The sequence below is a fragment of the Eretmochelys imbricata genome, chromosome 1, assembly GCF_965152235.1.
Source record: "Eretmochelys imbricata isolate rEreImb1 chromosome 1, rEreImb1.hap1, whole genome shotgun sequence".
In the NCBI taxonomy this organism is placed as follows: domain Eukaryota; kingdom Metazoa; phylum Chordata; order Testudines; family Cheloniidae; genus Eretmochelys; species Eretmochelys imbricata.
Window position 1 is genome coordinate 335227050 of NC_135572.1, and position 23919 is coordinate 335250968.

The window sequence follows — 23919 nt, forward strand, 5'->3', positions numbered from 1 at the left end:
GTATCATTATCCCCATTTTACAGATGGGGAGCTGATATCCAAGGATTTGGAAGATTTCTAATGATTCCCACCTGTAAAACAGATTTTACCTTTTCTGGCCTCCACCGTCTGGTCTACAGTGTTTCATATGTCTCTTTGAGAACTGAGTGTTCTATAAAGTTCTGCTAAAATCTTGTCTTTTAGATTTGTCTATCTTGAGCTTCCGGCTGCTGCAAAGACTCCTTGTACTAGATTCCGCTGGTGGCAGCCAGTATTTTCGGGGGAAGGCTATGACCAATGGGCCATTGATGATATCATCATTTTGTCAGAAAAGCAGAAGCAGATCATTCCTGTCATTAACCCAACTTTACCACAGGTAATAAGCAATGCCGGTAAATAGGTACCTTAATGAAGCAGGAGATTTAATAGAGTTTTCTTGGAATTTACTGATTGCTTTTAAAGAAAACTGAAGTATTTGCAGGTATATCCTTGTCTGTCTAGGTACTTTTATAATCCTTCTCATAATAGATAGCACCTATAGATAGCACCTATCCTGGTGCTAAATGATTTACATGCATCAAGATAGAAAAGAGTGTTTAAAAGTTACTTCATTGTTATTCCATACAGTGTGGTGGTGATGTTTGATGTCTCTTTCATTTCTGCCAGAACTTCTATGAGAAGCCAGCATTTGATTACCCTATGAACCAGCTCAGTGTGTGGCTGATGTTGGCTAATGAAGGGATGACCAAAAATGAAAGTTTCTGTTCTGCCACCCCATCAGCAATGATATTTGGTAAATCAGATGGAGATCGATTTGCTGTGACTCGGGATTTAACACTGAAACCTGGATATGTCCTGCAGTTCAAGGTATTCTTTTATTTCAGATCTCTCCAGTTGAGGTTGAGGTGTAGTGGGTTGATCCTGCAACCCTTTCTCATGTAAATATCTCTTACTCACCCAAGCAACCGTAGTGATCTTAACAGGACTGCTCATATGAGTAAGAACTACTTGTGAGATTAAAGGTTGCAAAACATCCTTCCCATTTCTGTCTGTGTAAAAGATGCAGAGGACATAAGTATGTTGTTGTACTCTATTAACAAGACCCTGCTTTCTGAAAGAAAAGGATAACAACCATAGAACAGGAAAGCTTTGTCTGTTTCACCAAAATAAATTTTAAAAATTTGTTATATCTTAATAAGCCTCTGAAGTGATGACTTGAAATGACTGTCATTATATTCCATTCAGTATCAGGAAATGCTACTGCAGTGGGGTATGGAAAGAGAATGTATCCCATTTGGTACCCAGTGACTACAAAGCTTCCATGTGGCATGAGTACATTTTTTTATACTTGAAAGTATTTAAGAATTTACAAGCTGTTCTATACTCCAATGTGGGTTTTTCAAATAATTTACTTTTATTGTGGCAGTGAATATAGGCTCCAATTAGTATTCTCTTCTTTAAAGGGCTTACAAAATTGTCTTTGCTGTGACAGTACATCAGAATATAAACTCAAAAGGAAGTGTATTTGCTTTGACAAGCTGTTGTTTCTGAACCCTAATCAAAATTTTATTGAGTTTATAATGAAATCCCATTGGTGAATTCTGGGGGTCGGTTGCAATGCAATTTTAATGAGCTAGCCACAAATACATGGTCCTTACATAATTGGTGGATACAGATACTGAATAATTTACAAACAGAATTATTAAAGAGATCAGATGTTTACAGGCAGCTTTTCAATATAATTCCCACAGTTATATAAATAGGAAAGTTGGCTAGAATAAGGGAATTTGTAAAATAATCTCATCCCATTTAGAAGTTCTGCTGATAAAATGCTATACCATCTGAGGACTACAGTACATTACATAAATCAGTGTCCATTGTGTTATGCCTCAGACTGTTTTGTAAAACAAAAAACACTTAAATATGTAAATACAATTTCACCAGAAAAATATGCTAATCACATTTTGACACTTTTTCTGCTTGAGTGACAAAATCATTGTTCTGTAGGTGTTATACTCAGCAGGGATCCAAGCATGATGTATAGTCTAAATAAAGCAGACTTACTATTTAAAATGCTTTCCATCCTTGAAACTTTTAGCAAAGTAACATAAACTAAGAAACAAAAAAAGTCTCTGTTGAAGCAGTAATACCTCTTCCTTTTATGTGTGTATAGATTAGGAAATCAATTAAGTAGGTGATTAACTTCAACCTGCTTACGTTCCATTGCTATGCTTTACTTGAATCATATGTTTAAGTGCTTTCCTGAATCAGGTCTTAAATGTTCGCAAAAAGAAAAGGAGTACTTGTGGCACCTTAGAGACTAACCAATTTATTTGAGCATGAGCTTTCGTGAGCTACAGCTCACTTCATCAGATGCATACCGTGGAAACTGCAGCAGACTTTATATATACACACAGAGAATATGAAACAATACCTCCTCCCACCCCACTGTCCTGCTGGTAATAGCTTATCTAAAGTAATCATCAGGTTAGGCCATTTCCAGCACAAATCCAGGTTTTCTCACCCTCCACCCCCCCACACAAATTCACTCTCCTGCTGGTGATAGCCCATCCAAAGTGACAACTCTTTACACAATGTGCATGATAATCAAGTTAGGCCATTTCCTGCACAAATCCAGGTTCTCTCACTCCCTCACCCCCCTCCAAAAACCCACCCCCATAGCCTATTTCCTCTTGTTTTTTCCTACCCCCCCCCCAGATGTTCTGGTTTAACTTGGATTTAAACTTGGAGAGTGATCAGTCTGGATGAGCTATTACCAGCAGGAGAGTGAGTTTGTGTGTGTATGGGGGTGGGTTTTTGGAGGGGGGTGAGGGAGTGAGAGAACCTGGATTTGTGCAGGAAATGGCCTAACTTGATTATCATGCACATTGTGTAAAGAGTTGTCACTTTGGATGGGCTATCACCAGCAGGAGAGTGAATTTGTGTGGGGGGGTGGAGGGTGAGAAAACCTGGATTTGTGCTGGAAATGGCCTAACCTGATGATTACTTTAGATAAGCTATTACCAGCAGGACAGTGGGGTGGGAGGAGGTATTGTTTCATATTCTCTGTGTGTATATATAAAGTCTGCTGCAGTTTCCACGGTATGCATCTGATGAAGTGAGCTGTAGCTCACGAAAGCTCATGCTCAAATAAATTGGTTAGTCTCTAAGGTGCCACAAGTACTCCTTTTCTTTTTGCAAATACAGACTAACACGGCTGTTACTCTGAAACCTGTCTTAAATGTTGTGTTTTACACAGTATTAAAATTAACCATAGAAGCTACTTGTGTTCTTTTTCTAATAAAGGAAATAGAGACAGTAATAATTACAGTCTGGATGTGGTATGTATTACTACCTGCTTCCAGTAGATTGTCAGGCATTTGCAGTGGAGTGTTAAAAGTAAGATGAGCACTCCATCATAGACTTTGCTTAGATTGGGCCTAGTGGTTTTAAGTGTCTGTGGTCACTTGTAGTCCAAAAGTTATTGATATATAGGTAAAATTGTACGTCTTCCCCCCATGCATAATAATTATACATCCTTGTGAAATAGCTGAGCGATTTCTGCTTAGCATAATTCAACCTTTCTTTCTTTTTGGATTTAGTATTTTTTGCTCTAGCAAAAATTAGAAACCTATTCTCTCCATTGCCATCACCTGTGAATGGTCGGGATAGAATTGGTGAGATAATGAAACATCTTATTTAGGCATAACTTCCTTATTGCATAAGCACATAGAATATAATAGAGAACCATATCCCTTCTATAGAATTCTATATAGGATGGTTCACAGATCTACAGAAGGGCTAGCATTTTCTGTTTTGTGGGCTTTAGAGTAATTTCTGCAGAACCCTATTAATTTTATCCCTGTGAAATTTTATAGGACTTTTCTATATGGCCTTATTTAACAAAAATGGCAATATTTCACAGACATTTTTTCTTGCAATGAATAATTTAACTAGCTATAGCTGGGAACGCCTCTTCTTGAGAACTACTTTGTTGCGAAAGGTCCTTCTGTTCCATCTTTGGCATGTTCTAGAGGTCTCCCACCCTCCACCTATTATTTTGGAAGGAGAGGTGAGGTTCATACAACACCTTCCTTCCTGTCCCTGACTGACCTCCGGAATGAAACTCCTCTCCATTAGTTCCCCAACATCCCCATTGCCATTGTATTGCACAGGCTTTACAGAGGAAGTACTTTATAAAACAGGGAGTGTTCTTTGTAACTGAGGTGCCTGGAGAACTTGTGGCATTTCCATTGTCAATACCAGTATAGGGGATAATTTTGCCTAGTAAACCCAAGCACAGTCACATTTATCATAATTTGTCATAAATGTTTTGGCATTGTCATGTAGAATTTCTATAGATCAATAAAGAAAGCTAATATGAGTTTTTCCAATATTACACTTGTAATAATTTGAAAACTGAAAGTGGTAGTTGAAATTTGTCTAATGCACGTTCTTATTTCACATGAACTGGTGGCGCTGTTTCAGTTTAATCAAGCTGCTTATATATTGAGGACTGATCCTACACCTCTTGCTCACATACATAATCCAGCTGGAATCAATGGACTAGACTGTGGCATGTGGCTGTATCCCTGAGCATTGGGTGGTATTTGGACCGTTTGGAAGGATTGTGTCTCAGGGGACACAAATCCTCCTGGTGCTTCCAGAAGTGCAGGTGGAATGTGCAGGCTGCATTAACCTACAGTATATTCTCCTCTCTGTGGCCAGCTATGCAGAGAGATTATGACTATCCTAGCCTCTTGCATAGGGTAAGGAAGGTTTCTTGCACCTTTCCCACCTATCCACTTGCACAAGGGTCATGGACAATCAGGCCTGAGATGATTCATGTGAATAAAGGATCCAGAATAGGGCCTTTTATGAAGAAGAAGAAGAAGAAGGATACAGAGACTTTCAGTGTGCATTCTTTTCTATTCTGTAAAGGTTCTTATACCAACTCTTGCAATTTGATTGCAAATCTCATGATATTTGGTGGTGTTCTTTCAATTCCATCAACTGGAGTCATGGATTTATGTAAAAATATTATGATTTTTAAACCAATCTCATAATTTTTTGGAGCCCGATGCGTGATTTTTGAATGTTTGGGATTGGCAATATTGTTGTACTGCCTTCGTCATCATAAGATATGTAATATGTACTCTTCAGCCTGACTCAGTGCTACAACTTGTTTAAGGACTTCTAAGAACCTATGCTTTCATTTATAAGAGAGAGGAATAGAACACAAGCAACAGAATACTAGTCCAATAATACTTGCTGTCTGTGTTCTTTATTGCAGAAATACAAATACAGTGTTATACCTAATATGTTTTATGTGCATAAAATCCACTTTCAAGCATCACAGTTTATGTGCCCAGCAACCTCAACAAAGATGCAGCAAAGATTTTTATTGAGGAATGCCTCATGTATGAAATAGATCCCAAAACATACCGGTCTCTGATTGTCTTTAAATTTGTTAGTCTCTAAGGTGCCACAAGTACTCCTGTTCTTTTTGCGGATACAGACTAACACGGCTGCTACTCTGAAACCTGATTGTCTTTGGGTTTCTATATTTGATAGGAACTCTGCCTCACAAATTTTAAAATTACAGATTAGGTGCAGTTGATAATCAAAACCAAAACTGCAGGTCACTACACCTCATCAACTCTACTCTGCTTTTATCATATTTCTTACAGCTGAACATCGGTTGCACTAATCAGTACAGTAGTTCTGCTCCAGTTCTCCTTCAATATTCCCATGATGCTGGCCTGTTCTGGTCACTTGTGAAAGACGGCTGTTATCCTGCATCTCCTGGAATCAAAGGATGTGAAGGAAATTCCCGAGAGCTGAGTGAGCCATCCATGTATTACACAGGAGACTTTGAGGAGTGGACAAGAATTACTATTATCATTCCAAGATCTCTTGCAGCCAGGTACTGTAGGTCTTTAATTCTGTGAAATATATTATGCAATAGAACCTCAGAGTTATGAACACCTCGGGAAAGGAGGTTGTTCGTAACTGAAGTGTTCGTAACTGTGAACAAAATGTTATGGTTGTTCTTTCAACCCAACATTGACTTAATACAGCTTTGAAACTTTACTATGCAGAAGAAAAATGCTGCTTTTAACCATCTTAAGGTAAATGAAACGAGCACAGAAACAGTTTTCTTACCTTGTCAAATCTTTTTTTAAAACTTTTCCTTTTAGTAGTTTACATTTAACGCAGTACTGTACAGTATTCGCTTTTTTGGTTGTTGTTTTTTTTTGGTCTCTGCTGCCTGATTGCATACTTCCTGTTCCAAATGAGGTGTGTGGTTGATTGGTCAATTGTAACTCTGGTGTTCGTAACTCTGAGGTTCTACTGTACATGTGAATTTGACTTCTGTACTTTGAGCCAATACTAGTAAGATTTAGCATACTACCAAACCAAACCACGTGATCCAGAAAGAATATATTAATTTCTCATACAAAACAGGGCAAAGCTTTTCATTTTAAAGGTGTCAGAACAGTCTATAAAATTAAATTACAAGGCAACAGGCAACGATAATAAAAACACATTTTAATTTGACATAAATCTCTTCATCATAGTGCTACCTTTCTTAATGCTTATCAATTAGGTCAGAAACACCAGCAAGAGCGTGATAGGTCACATGAATCAAATAAGGTGTCTCAACAGGATTAGCTTTGCAAACAGTATCTACTGGATGAAGAAAAAAACAGAAGGGTATTTGAGCTGCTATGTCATGCACCATGTCATCGGATAATAGTGAGCATTATAAAGACTCCTCTGTGGAGTAGTGCCAAGCAGTCAAATTGTATTCACAGCCAGAAAACCCCAAAACAAAAGAGGTAACTTTATCAGATGGCTTTAAGTCTAAGTTATAGTCCATTGCAAATGCAGGTGAAAATCAGCTCTCTTAGATTTTTCAGTAGCTCCCATCAGTCACACTACCCACATATAAACTTGATGAGTGATCTATATAAATGAGAAAACCTCAAAGGTTTAGAAAGATTCTAACAAGCCCAAAAAGTGAGAGCCTTGTCTGAATCCTACTTGACCTTATTTGAATTTTCTCATTTCCATTTCCAGCCTTTTCACATCCTCAAATAAAAACTCTGAAGTCTGGCATACCCCTATTTTTCCACACAGAAATATCTCTCCTGCTTCTCTCCAAACCTACCATGCAATTATACATGTCTGTCTGTCCATATACCACCCACCAACTGAGATCACTTGCTCTCTTGTCTAACTCTCTCTCAGTGCAGCCATGCTATTGCTATCTGCAGTTTTCTGCCCTGTCAGACTGTCAGTCGCTCCTTATGCTTCTCCCACTGCAAAGATTTACCGTACATGGCATGTTGTGTAGCAGAGGGAGTCTGTGTCTTTACTGTGAGGAGTCGAATTATCAGTGTACCGTAACAAGTTTTTTCAGTAATTAGCCAATAAAAGCAGATGCCAAGTCACACAAATCTGACACTAGCTGTTTTGATTTACTCAAAACAAGCAGTACAGAATCAATAGCAGCAATCTGGCATTATGTTCAGTAGCATGATCAGGGGAAAAAACAGCACAACTGAAAGAAAAAAGTTACCACCAGTATCATAAATTCAGCAGATTAACATTACAGATGGGACAGTATTATGTGGCTCCTAACGTGTCAACATTGCATTGGTTATGTACCAATTGGGAGTTCCTTCTGGGGTTATTTCTGGAATATGCTGTGTGGTTAGTTGGTGGAATGTGATGGAGAGCTGACAATTAAATTAAAATATGCCTGTTGTTCCTCAAGAGGTCATGGATAGTAGAAAAAAACAATAGATACATTAGAAAGGGTAAAAAGGATGGTCATGTTGCTAATGCACTGAAACAGGAATCAAGAGATCTTGATTCAGTTCCTAGCTCTGCCAAAGACTTCCTGTGTGACCTTGGGTAAATCAGTTAACCTCTGATCCCTGTGGACATTACTCACAGCTTACCTATCCTTTCCAAGCCAGCTTCCAGTCCTATAGGTGAGTCAGGAACTTGGAATGGTTCACATCATGAGCACATTTTGGATGTTAGAACTAGCTGGGGCCAGCATCAGACAGGAGACAAATCAATCTGGAAACCTTCCTGATCCTTTAACTAGCAACTGTAAAACCACTGACGAGGCAAATTCCCAGATGTCATCCTCCTACAAGTTGATCATTATTATAAGCATTAAAAGAAGATTTCTTTTTCTATATAGACACCTTTTTCATTGACGAATTTCTTGAGTAATGGGCCAGACCCTGGGCTGGTGTAAATTAGTATAGGTCCACTGAAGTTAATGGAAGTGTGCCAATTTACACTGGTTGAGGATCTGGCCCACTGTTTCTAAAGAATAGTTTTTTGGCCATAATATGATCCAGGACTAAGACACTTACTGTTCTGTTTCTTGCTTACAGACAGCCCCCCAACCTGAAGCAAATACTCACCAGCAACCACGCACCACACAACAGAACCACTAACCCAAGAACCTGTCCTTGCAACAAAGCCCGTTGCCAACTGTGTCCATATATCTATTCAGGGGACACCATCATAGGGCCTAATCACATCAGCCACACTATCAGAGGCTTGTTCACCTGCACATCTACCAATGTGATATATGCCATCATGTGCCAGCAATGCCCCTCTGCCATGTACATTGGTCAAACTGGACAGTCTCTACGTAAAAGAATAAATGGACACAAATCAGACGTCAAGAATTATAACATTCATAAACCAGTTGGAGAACACTTCAATCTCTTTGGTCACTCGATTACAGACCTAAAAGTTGCAATTCTTCAACAAAAAAAACTTCAGAAACAGATTCTATCGAGAGACTGCTGAATTGGAAATAATTTGCAAATTGGATACAATTAATTTAGGCTTGAATAGAGACTGGGAGTGGATGAGTCATTACACAAAGTAAAACTATTTCTCCATGTTTATTCCTGCTCCCCCCGCCCCGCCCTCCTCCCCCCCCCCCCCCCGTTCCTCAGACATTCTTGTCAACTACTGAAAATGGCCCACCTTGATTATCACTACAAAAGGTTCCCCCTCTCCCCCAATCTCCTGCTGGTAATAGCTCACCTTAAGTGATCACTCTCGTTACAGTGTGTATGGTAACACCCATTGTTTCATGTTCTCTATGTATATAAATCTTCCCACTGTATTTTCCACTGAATGCATCCGATGAAGTGAGCTGTAGCTCATGAAAGCTTATGCTCAAATAAATTGGTTAGTCTCTAAGGTGCCACAAGTACTCCTTTTCTTTTTGCAAATACAGACTAACATGGCTGCTACTCTGAAAAGTACTGTAAGATACTTTACCTACAATTATTAGCTAATTCTTGTAATGTCTGAACCTTCATTATTTTAAGCTTTTTGTACATAAATACACTATACCATCAGTTACATTCTGCATCCTTGTCAATACTAGATTCTTTTATTAAGTACTGTAACAAATGGGTTTCAGGAATTTCAAAACTTAACTACCTGCTCAGCAGTGACTACGTGACTAAAGCTATTTGCAGAGCTAAAAGGAGACAAATCACAAAGACAGCATCTATTCAGTTCACTCCTGCTGACTGATAAGCCACATCAGGCACAGCGCACCACATTGGGCGCTGTGCTGACAGAGAAATAAAGGAGGTCACAATACATAGAAGAAACTGTCTGGAAGGAAAATCCATAAGGAAATTTCACAAAAATATAAGGATGTAAAGAAAATGGTCAGTGTTTTCCAAGCACACATTTGTATCTCATTTATAAAGGCTATTCTAGCAAAGCTTCTTTTAATTTTCAGCATGAAATTGTAGATGAAATATAAAAGGGATATTAAAGCAATCAGCAGTAATGCTGTGCCTTTGCTTATCATTTCTTCACAGTAAGACTAGATTCCGCTGGATCCAGGAGAGCAGTTCTCACAAGAATGTGCCCCCTTTTGGCTTAGATGGGGTTTACATCTCAGAGCCTTGTCCCAATTACTGCAGTGGTCATGGGGACTGTGTCTCTGGAGTCTGTTTCTGTGACTTGGGCTATACAGGTAAGGCTACATTATTTATATGTGACTGCTGTAAGCATGTTTGTGATGAACTAATGTTTAAAACGTATCATCTCATTATTTTTCTCTGCTATAGAGAAAACATGATGTCATAAATTTCACAAGTCTGGAGTGAAAATCTTTTTTTTTTTTATTCTGTAAAAGCACATTTCATGAGCTAGTAAATCCAACACTGCCAAAATGGAACATTACCAGAGCACATACACTAGTGATGTTTTCTGACCATTACGACCTTTGAATGTTGCCATCCATATAAATGGGGAGAGAGAGAGAGAGAGAAAAGAGAACACTGGAGAAAATATTATAAACTAAAAAGTCTGCTTTGAATTTTTTTGGCCAATCTTCAAAAGAATTCCTTCTGTTTTCAGTCCCCTGGCCTTGAGATGGCATGTGACAAGGAATGAACATATGCAATAACAGACCTTCTGTGGAAAATTCTGTTCACTTGTGGTTTCAAGTGTTTTTATAAAGAAAAAATACCCGAGATTGACACAACCAGTTGCATATACAACTTTTCTGAACCTCTACAACAGCAAAGCAATAAACTAACATGTTTTACACTTAAACAGAAGCAGTAGGATAACACCTTTTCTGTTTGCAAAAACTGTGTTTGAGCAGCGTAAAATGTTGCAACATTCACCAGATAAGTTAAACATCCTGCTACTCTGAGAAGGGAGGTTAGGGGAGGGAGGCTTATTCTGACTGGAAAGGGTGTTTGTAAAGAGGATTAAATGGAGGTGCAATCGTTTCATCAGGAAGCTGTCTCATAAGAGTCTAATATGTGGAAGTAATAATACCGTTTGCCAGTTTACTGCATCTGACCTTTGCTGTTCAGCACCGTTTCAACAGAGCATCTCCTGTATGTTTTTTTCTTCTGAAGCCGCACATGGAACCTGTGTGTCTAATGTACCTAATCACAGTGAGATGTTCGACAGGTTTGAGAGGAAGCTGAGCCCTCTCTGGTACAAGATAACTGGAGGTCAGGTTGGAACAGGCTGTGGAACACTCAGTGATGGGAAATCTCTTTACTTCGATGGGCCCGGCAAAAGGGAAGCAAGAACTGTCCCTCTGGACACCACAAATATCAGGTCAATAGTAAATACTGCTTCTCAGAAAATGTATGTATATTAATATGGTGTCCCCTGGATAAGTTCCAGCAATAAAGCGAGAGACAGTTTGAACCTTTCTTGTTTTTACTGCAACGAGTACATTATTAAGGAGCATCTTAGAGAGGAAAAATGCAGCATGCTCCAGCAGAAATTACTCTTTTTGAAAACTCTTGGCAGCATCCTTCCATTACTTGACAAAAACGCAGAAGGGGAAAAGTTAAGGGAATGGCAGCCTAGAAAATGGGATCCATTCACCGCTCTGGAAGGATGGCTTAGCAGCAGGTTCTAGATGGAATAGGCAGGAGGCATGGCCTTGAAATTGTACAAAACCAGAGAATACATAAAGAATCTATGCCTCAAAAGTGCAGAAAGCCTCCTTCTTTACATGCTGTCCTGAACCCTCTACATCCTGACAGCATGGCCACGGAGCCCTTGTCTGCCCGCCTGCTGCTGTACACTGCCTCCATCTATAAAGGGTGCAGATACTGGAGTGGGAGTTAATTCTGTAGGGTCAGGAATAAGTAATGCAACAATTTGCCCCATTATTTATGGGTGATTTCTATGGGATCATACTACCTAGAGTGGGCATTCTCTAACACCACTATTTTTCAGCCCATTCACTCCCCGAAGGACCCTACATATTGTAATGTGTGTGCTGGGGCGTCAGCGAGATTGCTGGCATCTTGGAGGGGGGCAGCATGCAGAGTGACAACAGCTGCCTTTTGTGTATGTTCCACTCATGTCTGGCTGGTATTTGTGTGCATTTGCTACTCTGTGAACTATGTGACAGAGGAGAGCACCTAGTTCTGTGTCCTGAAGGGTCATATCAGATTTTTGCAGTTAATAACATAGAGCATAATGTCTGAAGTAAACATATCATAGTAAAACTTACATGCAAATTGCGCTTATAATTACTTCTCCTGCCACACAGAAAACCTATTGTAAAGCCAAGAGAGTTTCTTCACATTAGTACTAAGCCATTTTTAATTCCAGATGTTCCCATGGGTAGCTTTATGGTTTTACAGAGTTTGAAACTGTTTAATTTTTTTTAATGTTTCAAACTTTACAGAGTTGGAGTTGAAGCTCCTTCTTGACCCTTTTAAACTATTATCATTCCTGGTTTGTATGAGAAAGCTGTTGTGCAAGCATCTCAAAATTGCCCCAGTAATTTTAATTGCCTGTAGTGACACCTACTGGTAAAACTAGTCAGGAGCCCTATTCTCAAAACATGACCCACTATAGCAGGGACACTGTTTCAGCAGCAGTATTTACATCCATTAGGCTGCCAATGATACCTGGATGCTATTTTATCACTGATTAGTCACTGCCTCCTGCTCTTAATCTTTTTCCCCTGTGGCTTCCTTCACTATCAGCTCAGCAAATGTAGTCACACATGGGGCCTGCCTGGCAGCTGCAGAAGCTAGATAAAAACTGTGGAATATATTTTTTTCCAAGTGGTGACATCTGGCTCTTTGGTTGATTTGGCTCCCATCTGTGTTGCAGACTCTATTGTTAATGGCTGTTGAATAGTCTCAGAGACTTGTTTTGGGCCAAACTCTTAAAGGTTGGTTGGGCAGGCTAGTCCTCCTGCACAACATTTTCATCTTCCTAGTCTATCTTCATGAGAAATTACTAGTCATAAAAAAATAGAACTGTAATTTTTTTCAAATCTGTCACCAGCTAGTGTTTAACTACAGACATATACAGGCCTGGTTGTGGCTTTCAGAACCAAGGCATGGGGCAGAGGGTCTACACTGGTTCACTTCTGGGGATATGGGATTAGATCCAGAATAAGACTCAGATGGACATGACCTTGCTAATCTCATCCTAGTTCCTGTAGACATACAGTACATAACAAACACAACACACAGTTTGAGACAAATGACCATGAGTACATACTGTGATTGAGAGAAGCCAAGAAACAGGGGTCTAGGATTATGGTGATATTCATGCACAATTGTACAAGTGAAATTTGTGCAGCACCTGCACTGCACTATGCTTGGCTATAGTCCTACTCCTTGATTCTGAGTTCACTGATAGCTGTGCAAATCGGGTGTACCTCCCATGAAGGGAATGGAGTTACACTGGTATGAAACCAGCATGAGTGGAGGATCAAGCCCTTGGTCTTTCACTTTCATAAGCCACAAATTCACCCACTAAAATAAGTATATTTAAGATAACAAAGTAAAATGTTTAAATAAGTTATGTGAGTGCTTTTCAAAAGGCCTTTCATAAGCTCCCGCACAGGCTAAGTAGTCATGGGGGGAGAGGCAAAGTATTGTCAAGGATCAAAACTGGCTAGGAGGCAGAAAGCAAATAATAGGATTAAAAAGTCCATTTTCATCATGGCAAAAGGTTAGCAGTAGGGAACCTCATGGTTTTTTACTATGTCCCATTGTTGCTTAATATATTTATTAATGGTCTGGAAAAGGGAGCAGGGGAAGAATGAGTAGTGAAGTAACAACATTTGCAGATGACGCAAAGTTATTTAGATTGGTCATGGCCAGAGAGGTCTGTGAAGAACTTCAGAGACCTAAACAAGCTATGCAAATGGGAAACATGACACCAAATGGAATCTAATACTGATAACTGTAAAACAAAGCACTTTGGAGGGAAAAAGTTAAACTGCTCTTTGACCATACAGGGTTCAAATCAACTGTATAAACTCAAGAAAGGGACCTGGACATCAGTGTAGACAGCTCAGTGAAAACCTCTGCTCAATATGTAATTGCAGTCAGAAATGCTAACAAAATGGTAGGGTGAGTAAGAAATGGAATGGAGAATAATACTGAAAATATTATAATGCCATCTTATACCTCAGTGGTGTGGCTTCACCTGGAATACTGTGTGCAGAACTGGTCACCTCATCTCAAAAAGAATATTGCAGAATTAAAGGGGGTGCAAAGAAGAGTGATGAGAATGATCAAGGGCATGGAAAAACTCTAATCGGAAGAGAGATTGAAAAGATTGGGATTGTTTACTTTAGAAAGGAGACAATTAAAGTGAGACATGATAAAAGTATTTAAAATAATGTATGGTCTAGGGAAAGTAGATTGGGAACTTCTGTTTTCCCTGCCTCATAATATTCAATTAAATGACAAGGTGGGAAATTCAAAATTGATCAAAGGAAATATTTTTTCACAAAACATATAATTAACCTGCAGAACATATTGCCACAGGAAGTCATTGAGGCCAAACGCTTAAGATTCAAAAAGGGACTGGACATTTATATGGATATCAGGAATATCCAGAGTTATCATAAATAATAACAAAAACTTTAGAAGGGATGTTAACTTCATACTTCAGGGTTTAAGCCAATCTAACTATTAGAGATCAAGATCAGAGCTAATGTGTGGAGCAGATTTTCCCACAACTGTCACCAGATTCTTACACATTCATCCGAGCCTCAGGGACTAGTTACCATCAGGGAAAGGATACTGGAGTAGATGGACCTTGGCTCTGAACTAGTATGGCAATTCCTATGTTCCAATCTGCGCATAAACACTGCACTAGGATTACTAGGATTTTAACTTTATTGCTAAAATTTCAAAAATAATAATAAATGTGTCCTTGTCTTTCTCCCATATCATTCCCACAAGAGCTGTAAAATCACCACAAATGCAGTAGTATAAACCCATCCTTCAAGAAAGCCCAGTATTGTGCTGTTAGACAGTAGTTTCACAAGGATAGAAATCCAGGTGGTTTTATTGCCACACTAATGAAACCACATTAAACTTCTTCAAAATTATTTTTTTAATTCTACCAAAGATTTTTTTAATGTTAGTGAATAGATATATTTCATTGTATGAACAATGCATTTGTTCAGCATAGTATCAGCTGTCCACACAAACATTGTGTCCTCTATAGACCCCATGCTACTCCTTACTTGGGAAAAACTTCTATGGACCTAATAGGTTGTTGATTTTGGTGGAAACTTTACCTAAATTAAGAAGCGCTGAATAGTGACCTAAATAAAAAATCCTCATGAGTTAGGGAAAATAGAGTTGTTTATACTGCATTTGTGCTTTGACATTTCAACAAAAAAACTAACAGTATTATATTTCTCTTGTAAGAACACTTTTTTATTTTTTTAACAGACTAATTCAGTTTTATTTACAAATTGGAAGCAAAACAGCTGGTACTCTCTGCAACAAACCAAGAGCCAGGAATGAAGGTAATGTCCCTTTTCATTTGAAACCAGCTTTTAGCCGTGTTTTTGTTCATTGGACCTATTTTACAAAATTAATAAGATCATTACATAGTTAATACAAATCAACTAACTGTCCCCCTTTTATGAAGGGTACAGAAGTCATTTTTAAATAGAAGACAAGCAATCTACTCCTAATTATTGTTCCACATTTTGAACTCCTATTTACCTCCAAGCCACACAAACCTGATGTTAACCTTATTTATTATATGTTATTCGCCTCATGAATGCACAATTATGAAACTGAATCTGAAGAAAATATTATTTAGGCCAAAGAAATTAATCTTTCCCATCTGCTTATTTTTCTCATGTCCCTAGGTTGTTTTTTCGGGGGGGGGAGGAAGGGTCTGAAATTTGAGCTTTGTAAGAATGAGGGAGTTACTCAGGGGGCAGATCCTCAGCTGATGTAAACTGATGTAGTTCCATGGGAGATACTGGATGTGTGACAATTTATGCCAGCTAAATCTGGCCCTATATAGTATAATTTTTATTGTGTAAGGGCAGCTGGGAACATTATGTAATTATTTTATTGGCATTACATGCAAATGAACTCAGCTTCCCATGGAAATGTAAGATACAGTGGTAATCAGAGGTGTTTTTTAAAGCTAGCTTGTCCTGCATTATTATGGCCCTGTTCTGCCAATTGAACTGGGTATGAAGCAGGGGGAGTAATGACTGCTGTGTTATGGGCATGCTGTTTAAAAAATAACATTGAAAGTGAATCAAAATTAATTGTTTGTGTATTTCTGAATGCTTTCTAATTTTCCTCCCAGAGTGTAACAACAGGACCACTACATGATTTGTCAGTTACAGCAGTTTGAAAATATGTCTAGGCTATGCATATGACTACGTACTGATTCCAAGTATAATTGTGTATGGGCTCAAGTAATATGTACTGTAGGAAACCTCTGCGTGGTTCTATGCTCAGTACAAGGGCTAACCTCAATTCAAATCAGCACCACGGGGACACTGCCTGACAGGACAGGTACAGAAACAAATAACATTGTTTCTGCAGCATTCAAAAAACTTAATGTACAGAAGATCTTACTCCCCATGTGATTTGCATCCCACAGACAGTTCTCAGGCTTAGTATAATACTGGCAGTTTAAATGTAAATCTCTCTAAATCCTTGAACAAAGTTCTTAAACCAATAAAAATAAAGATTCTGGCATAGTCAAGGTGACGTCTTAATTTTCATAGTTGGTTTTAAAATCAGAAATATACAATTTTCATTTAGGCAGAAAACCAATAATGAAAGAGATGAAGAAGGATGGTCCGGTGGTCAGGGCACTGGGTTAGGCTGTGGGAGACCCACGTTCAAGTCTCAGTTCCATGGACTTCCACTGTGACCTTGGGCAAGTCACTTAACTTCTCTGTGCCTCAATTCCCTATCATTAAAATGGGCTAATAATGCTACCTCACAGGGATGTTGTAAAGATAAATTCAGGCTAAGATTTAGTAAAAGGTATTTTTGGTAAAAGTCATGGACAGGTCACGGGCAATAAATAAAAATTCATGGCCTGTGACCTGTCCATGACTTTTACCAAAAATACCCCTAACTAAATCTCTACTTCTGGGGCCCCACTGCTCCAGGGGGCCCCTGCTCCAGGGGTTGACTGCCTCCAGCCACTGCTCCCTGGGAACCTCTCTTCAGACAGCCTCCGGGCGCCCCTGAAGCCACTGCTGTAGCCAGCCCAGGACTGGTGCTGCTCGGGCAGTCCCCAGGGCACCCCCAGGACTTGCTGATTGGGCGCTCCCTGGACCCAGCCACACCGGCCACTGCTCAGGCAATCCCCAGAGCCAGCTGCACAGGGCTGCACAGTGAGGTTGACCCTCGGGCAGCCCCCAAGGCTGCTGCTCAGGCGCTCCCCAGGGCTGCCCAAGGAGCAGCCAGTGTGGACTGCCCGAGCAGTTGGCCCCAGGGCCGGTCCAGCAATGACTGGTGTGGCTGGCTCTGGGGCGGCCCCCGAGACCCTTGCTCGGGTGTTCCTCGGCACTGCCCCCAGGACTGCTGCTCGAGCAGTCAGTGGAACCAGCTGCCTGGGGCCTCCCAAGCAGTGGCTGGTGCAGCTGGCACCAGGACCGCCTGAGCAGCTGGCCCAGGGTTGCTCCAGCAGTGGCCAATGTGGCTAGCCATGGGGCACCCAAGCAGCTGGCCCTGGAGTCAGCTGCACCATCTGCTGTGGAAGTTACGGAGGTCACGGAAAGTCATGGAATCCGTGACTTCTGCTACCTCAGTGAGAGAATCGCAGCCTTAAGATAAATGCATTAGAGATTGTGAATCACTCTGTGATCTAATGATAAGAAAGTTACATTATTATCATATAAATATTCTAAAAAAACTGTGACCTCAGTTGAAAGTCAAGCTAAAAGTGTTTGTTAACACTGGGGCTTGAGTCGGATCTCATTTACACTGTAAAATGTATTCAGCTAAGCAGTTAAAGAGGGTGAGAAAATTAAAATAAAATAGGAATATGGAGGGAGGGCCTGATTCTCCCTTTATGTACACTGGTCTAAATCAAGAGTAAATCCATTGGATTAAATGGAATTTCCCCAGTTTAAATTGAGGGTAAGTGAAAGGAGAAGCAAGACAAGGAAGTTCATTACCTTCTACATAGGAGAGCCTCTTTCTCCTCTCACTGCAGTTTGATACCATTGACGTCAGTGGATTTCCTGATTTATACCAGTATAAATGAGATCAGAATCAAGGCCAGATTCTCTTTTCATATATTACACTCACAGGGTTTGATTCTCCTCGCACTTACAACGGTGTAAGTCAAAAGTAAATCCATTGACCTTGATGGAGTTGCAGGGGTGCAAAACTGCTTTGAGAGGAGAATCAAACCCAGAGTATCTTAGTGATGTTTCTTTCATTCTCCTACATGATGGGCAGTGCCAATGAATGACTTCTGTCCCCCACAGCTCTACTGTGTTCCAATATCTACCATACTAAATCTAAGATAATGGAGATAATGTAACTTTTAAGGATGTAGTATATATAGTAAGGTGAAATCACAGTCAGGAGCCATCTTCAGAAAGGGCTGGGTTCACAGCCTGCAAAAACACAGCCTCTTAGTGAGCCGAACAAGCCACAAGGATTCATTATATGAAATAGATATTAAATGTATTAAAAGATGGTGAGTCAAATTCTTCCCACAGTTTCAGTGGTGCAATCTCTCTAGCTTCAATGGGGCTGCACCTGTATAACCAAAGAGAGAATCTGGCCCTGTCAGCTTACTGCTAATCCAAGCAACATATGACAACCAGTAATCCTGACAACAGTAATAACATCCTGCCAACAAAGGGCTCTCTTCACAAAAAAGTATGTGCTACATGAAAAAAACAAACCATTTGCCCATATCGTGTAGCGTACATTAAACTGATATTAGGATTTGGCTGAATAAGGACTGAAGGATTGGCCTTAGTTTTTCTGTGTCATTTAAATACATGATTTTGTTCATTTTTAATACAGGGCTTGTAGTTCAATACACAAATAACAACGGAATAACCTGGCATTTGCTGCGAGAGCTGGATTACATGTCTTACTTAGAACCACAGATTGTTTCAATAGATCTACCCCGTGAAGCTAAAACGTCTGCAACTGCTTTCCGATGGTGGCAACCCCAACATGGTAAGCAATGCTTTACTAAAAATTTAATAAGCAGCTTTCCAATAAAACAAACATCCAGCCTTCCAGTGCTTGGAAATAAGGTTAAGGGCTATGGACATTTTATTTTAGGAAAAACAAAACTAAAAATGTATTATGCCTACACAGCTATCACAGGACAGTTTTGGCTCTTGGCCTATTCATAGCTTACTGCTAAACAAGGCTTTTCTCAGTCATAATATTATTGTTGTTTTTGTTATTATTGTTATTGTCTATATAGCACCCTAAATGTGCATGGTGCTTTACAGAGAAAATAACTACACAGTTCCTGCACCAAACTGTTCATACTCTAAGTTTAAACCAAACTTTATGATTGATAACAGACATGAGGGAATGAGAAAAGGAAGGCAGCCCAAGTAAGCTTATATGGTTACTTAGATGTGCTCTTTATCATCTTGATGTATGTTTTGCCTACAATTTATAAGCTGAAGCTAGTTGTCATTTTTCCCTCCCTCTCCTCCTGCTTCTCAGTCGATAGCATTAAAGGGGGGGTACAGTAGGAGGACATCCAGTATGCGAGTGCAGAGGGAAATGGATTGATGGGATTGTTGGGCTGACTCAGGCAAGAAGACGAGAACAGAGATGAGGTAGGGAGAAGGTGAGGAAAAATGCCATGAAGATCACAGACGCACCAGTGGTTTTCAACCTTTTCCTTACCACAACTCCCTTTTCCAGACCAGGACCCCCATCTTATCCAGTCAGGACCCCCTTCCCATTTAGCAATGGAAAGGGCAGGTTGAGAAACCCAATCTGCATAACAGAGGCTCAGGGAGTACTTCATTTAAAAATAGGAAAATATCATGATGGCACTAGTATTCCAGCTTGAAAAATAAAGGTGGGGAAATGTCTGTGTTCCTCAGAAATAGAGCCACCAACAGGTGGTGGATTATGCCTTGAGTAACTAGTCAGGTATGGTTAGCAAGAAGATTTTAATTGATTGAACCCTATTGTCACAAGAAGGTGGTATTGGAATTGTGGAACAATTTAACTAGTCTGCATGCATAGTACAGACACGATTAAATATCTTACTGGGGCTCCACTAAACTTCCTGTCTTTCCGTTTGTAGGGAAACTTTCAGCACAGTGGGCCTTGGATGATGTTCTTATAGGAATGAATGACAGCTCTCAGACTGGTTTTCAAGATAAATTTGATGGATCTGTGGATTTACAAGCAAGTTGGTACCGGATCCAAGGGGGTCAAGTAGATATTGACTGTCTCTCTATGGATACAGCTCTGATGTTCAGTGAAGATACTGGTATGTATCACCAAAGAAAGGTCTGAATGGGCCTATTTTTTAGGCTACAGGTAGCTTAGGTCTTTATAGGATCCATTTAAAAAATGGGGGATATCTGTATAATAGTTTATTGATTAAAGGAGAAATGCTTTCAGGCTATACAGTTGAAAATGCTGAGCCCAAGGAAAAAGCAAACATTACATAATACTAAAACATTACATAATAGGAAAATATTTTTGTTCTCTTTTCTTAGGAAAACCTCGTTATGCTGAGACTTGGGATTTTCATGTATCAGCCTCCACTTTCCTGCAGTTTGAGCTGAGCATGGGTTGCAGTAAGCCATTCAGCGATTCCCATGGCATTCACTTACAGTATTCCTTAAACAATGGGAGAGACTGGCACCTGGTGACTGAAGAGTGTGTTCCTCCAAGCATAGGTTGTCAGCATTATACTGAGAGTTCAATTTACAGATCAGAAAGATTCCAGAACTGGAAGCGAATTACTGTCTACCTTCCACTTGCAACCATGTGAGAATTGTTGTGTTGGCTATATATCAAAATACAAGCTTTTCTGAACTAATCTGAACAAATATGCCTCAGCTTGGGAATTTTCTGAATACTTCTTAATAATTAAATATGAAATGTGCCAGAAAATAAATACATCATCCCTATAAACTGCACTTAAAAATATTTCAGCAGATGTAATATGGGCTGCAAGAGTCTGTGAGAGAATCAAATTTAGCTGAGTGAATTCTTGAGCCTTGCCTATGACCTAACCATAACAAGGGCTGTAAATCTACTATGGGGTTTCAAAGATGCACGAGATGAAGTGTCAGAAATTAATGCACTCACACATTTCAGAAGAAAAACACCTTAAAATAAAGGCATTTTGCCATGTGCACAGATAGGTGCAAAGTATCAGAGGGGTAGCCATGTTAGTCTGTATCCACAAAAACAACGAGGAGTCCAGTGCCATCTTAAAGACTAACAGATTTATTAGGGCATAAGCTTTCGTGGGTAAAAAACCCACTTCTTCAGATGCATGGAGTGAAAATTATAGAAAGAGGCATAAATATATATTGGCACATGAAGAGAAGGGAGTTACCTTACAAGTGGAGAACCAATGCTGAACTACAATTCATTTGCAAACTTAACACCGTCAATTTGGGCTTGAATAGGGACTGGGAGTGGATGGCTCACTACAAAAGCAATTTTCCCTCTCTTGGTATTGATGCCTCCTCATGAATTATTGGGAGTGTACCACATACACCCTGACTAAATTGGCCTTCAACAGATAAACTGCTAGCTGCATTGAAAAGTTATTTGTGTGTGCAACAAGCTATTGAATACTAATGTATTTAATGCTTCTTGATCAACTTCATTGTGTTAAACAGTGCACACATCTGAACCATAAATCTAAGCAATGAATTCAGCATCATACATGTCCCATTGCAAAGTCCTATGTGTACAGTATTGAAAAGTGAAGACTCAGAGAGTTAGATATTGAAGAGAAATAGACACAATAATCCTAAAATCCTCAATCAGTTTTCACTTAGGCTATAGTCCTGTTAGAGTCAGTTAGAATTTTGCCTGAGAAAGACTTCAGGATAGGGTTCAGTTTCAGCTGGAATACATTTAAGATATTTCTACTTTCTTTCCCAAATGCAGACAAGAATGTTGTTTTTCAAACTGAGTTATGTTTGTTCTGTTTTGCTAGCACTCCCAGAACACGTTTCAGATGGATTCAATATGATTACGCTCCTGGAGCAGATTCTTGGGCTATTGATAATGTAGTCTTGGCTACAGGATGTCCCTGGATGTGCTCTGGCCATGGAATCTGTGACTCAGGTCACTGTGTGTAAGTAGACAAACCTGACATTATGTGCTGTTTTCAAAGTAATGTTGTATTTTTATTACCCGAGATAGATAATCCCTTTTTCCACCATTATGTTGTCAGGTGTGACAGAGGCTTTGGAGGTCCATACTGTGTCCCTGTTGCTCCTCTGCCTTCTGTTCTGAAAGATGACTTCAATGGTAACTTGCATCCTGATCTTTGGCCTGAAGTCTACGGTGCTGAGAGGGGAAACCTGAACAGTGACACAATCAAATCTGGAACCACTCTCATTTTTAAGGAGGTTAGATATTATTTAAATTCAAATATTTAATAAAATATCAATACGCTTAATAATAGCAAGTATATTTCCTTTCTTTGTTTCCTGCAAATGATTATTTTAATAATTTTAGACAAGAGGTTATTTTTCACCTTTGATACTATTTTCTGGCCTGAGGTATAGTCACTATGTTCAGCACAGTTCCTTTTTTGAACATTTAACATATTATTTTTCCAATTATTGCTTTAGCTTCTGCTGTCATTTCTAACAAAGCTGAAAGATCAAAATAAAACTCCACGATTGAGATTTTTCCAAGCCAGTTATGGGGTTTGGGCACACAGCTCCCATAATTGGCTTGGAAAAATTAATGGGACTTGTGTCTAAATCCCCTACTAGTTTTGTAAATCCCATTGCTAATTTTATAAATCTCAGCCTACATGTTTATTTTTGCAAATTTTGTATGATGTAGATTGTTTAGCATTATTTCATATTTAATTATGTGTTTAATGTATATTCTTAAATTTCATTTTTATGAAGATAGATAGATAGATTAGATAGATAGATAGAGTAAAAAATCAAATATGTAAGACAAAATAGAGCTTACTTTCCAAACCTTGCACTTCCTTTATAACCTTAAGATATGTCTTTGTTCACACAAGCACTCTAGTTTTGAGCTAACATGCAAGCCATTTTCAGTTAGAGTGCAAATCCACAGCTATGTTGTCACACCATTAGTTCAGTGCTTCTCAAAAATAAAGTGTAAATATTAATTTAGGTGTAATCAATGAAATCTTTAAAAATATTATTTGCACAACTTCTATTCCATTCCGCAAAAAGAAAAGGAGTACTTTGGCACATTAGAGACTAACAAATTTATTTGAGCATAAGCTTTCGTGCTCACGAAAGCTTATGCTCAAATAAATTTGTTAGTCTCTAATGTGCCACAAGTACTCCTTTTCTTTTTGCGGATACAGACTAAAATGGCTGCTACTCTGAAACCTATTCCATTCCAGTTAAGCAACTTCAGATAATCAAAATCACACTCAGCATATTAACTGTCCTAAACCTGGATTGATCCTTCTTGAAGAAATACCTGAGGAAGGAAGCCCTGGAAGAGAGGAAAACTCTGTAAGGAACCCCATGCAGAGGCTGGGTTTGCCAAATCCCTGCCGAATTAGCAGTGGTTCTGCCCTCAGATCCACACACAGGGCCATCCACTTAGGGCTTGTCCACATGAACAATTAGTTCACAGCAAGCTGGGGTGTGACTCTACCTCAAAATAACCTGCCGCGGACTAACTGTCCAGGTGGATCCTCCTGACATACATTAACAGTACATTAATGTGCTTTGATCTAGTCCCGTTTTAAAAGGATTATGTAACAATATTTACCTCCTTTGTAAAGCACTTTGGGATCTAAATAAAAGCTTAATGGTGGTGACAATGTTGTTGTTAATATGCCAGTATTCCCACAAAGTCCAGCAAATAGTCAGAGCTGAGTATTATAGAAGTTGAACAGAAAGACCTAAAAAAGAATATGGATTCAAATTAGAAC

The 23919-nt window shown here is 39.3% G+C and overlaps 1 protein-coding gene across 1 annotated transcript in view; it reads left to right on the forward strand.

Moving 5' to 3' along the window:
* The window catches only part of RELN (reelin), a 455527-nt gene that overhangs the window by 356470 nt on the left and 75138 nt on the right, over positions 1–23919 (forward strand). Inside the window, exons 26-36 of the mRNA XM_077807865.1 lie at positions 184–355; positions 646–846; positions 5670–5905; positions 9864–10021; positions 10920–11127; positions 15246–15322; positions 18828–18986; positions 20089–20277; positions 20510–20783; positions 21973–22113; positions 22213–22390. Coding sequence (XP_077663991.1) covers positions 184–355; positions 646–846; positions 5670–5905; positions 9864–10021; positions 10920–11127; positions 15246–15322; positions 18828–18986; positions 20089–20277; positions 20510–20783; positions 21973–22113; positions 22213–22390 — 1993 coding nt within the window. The remainder of the gene's footprint in view (positions 1–183; positions 356–645; positions 847–5669; positions 5906–9863; positions 10022–10919; positions 11128–15245; positions 15323–18827; positions 18987–20088; positions 20278–20509; positions 20784–21972; positions 22114–22212; positions 22391–23919) is intronic.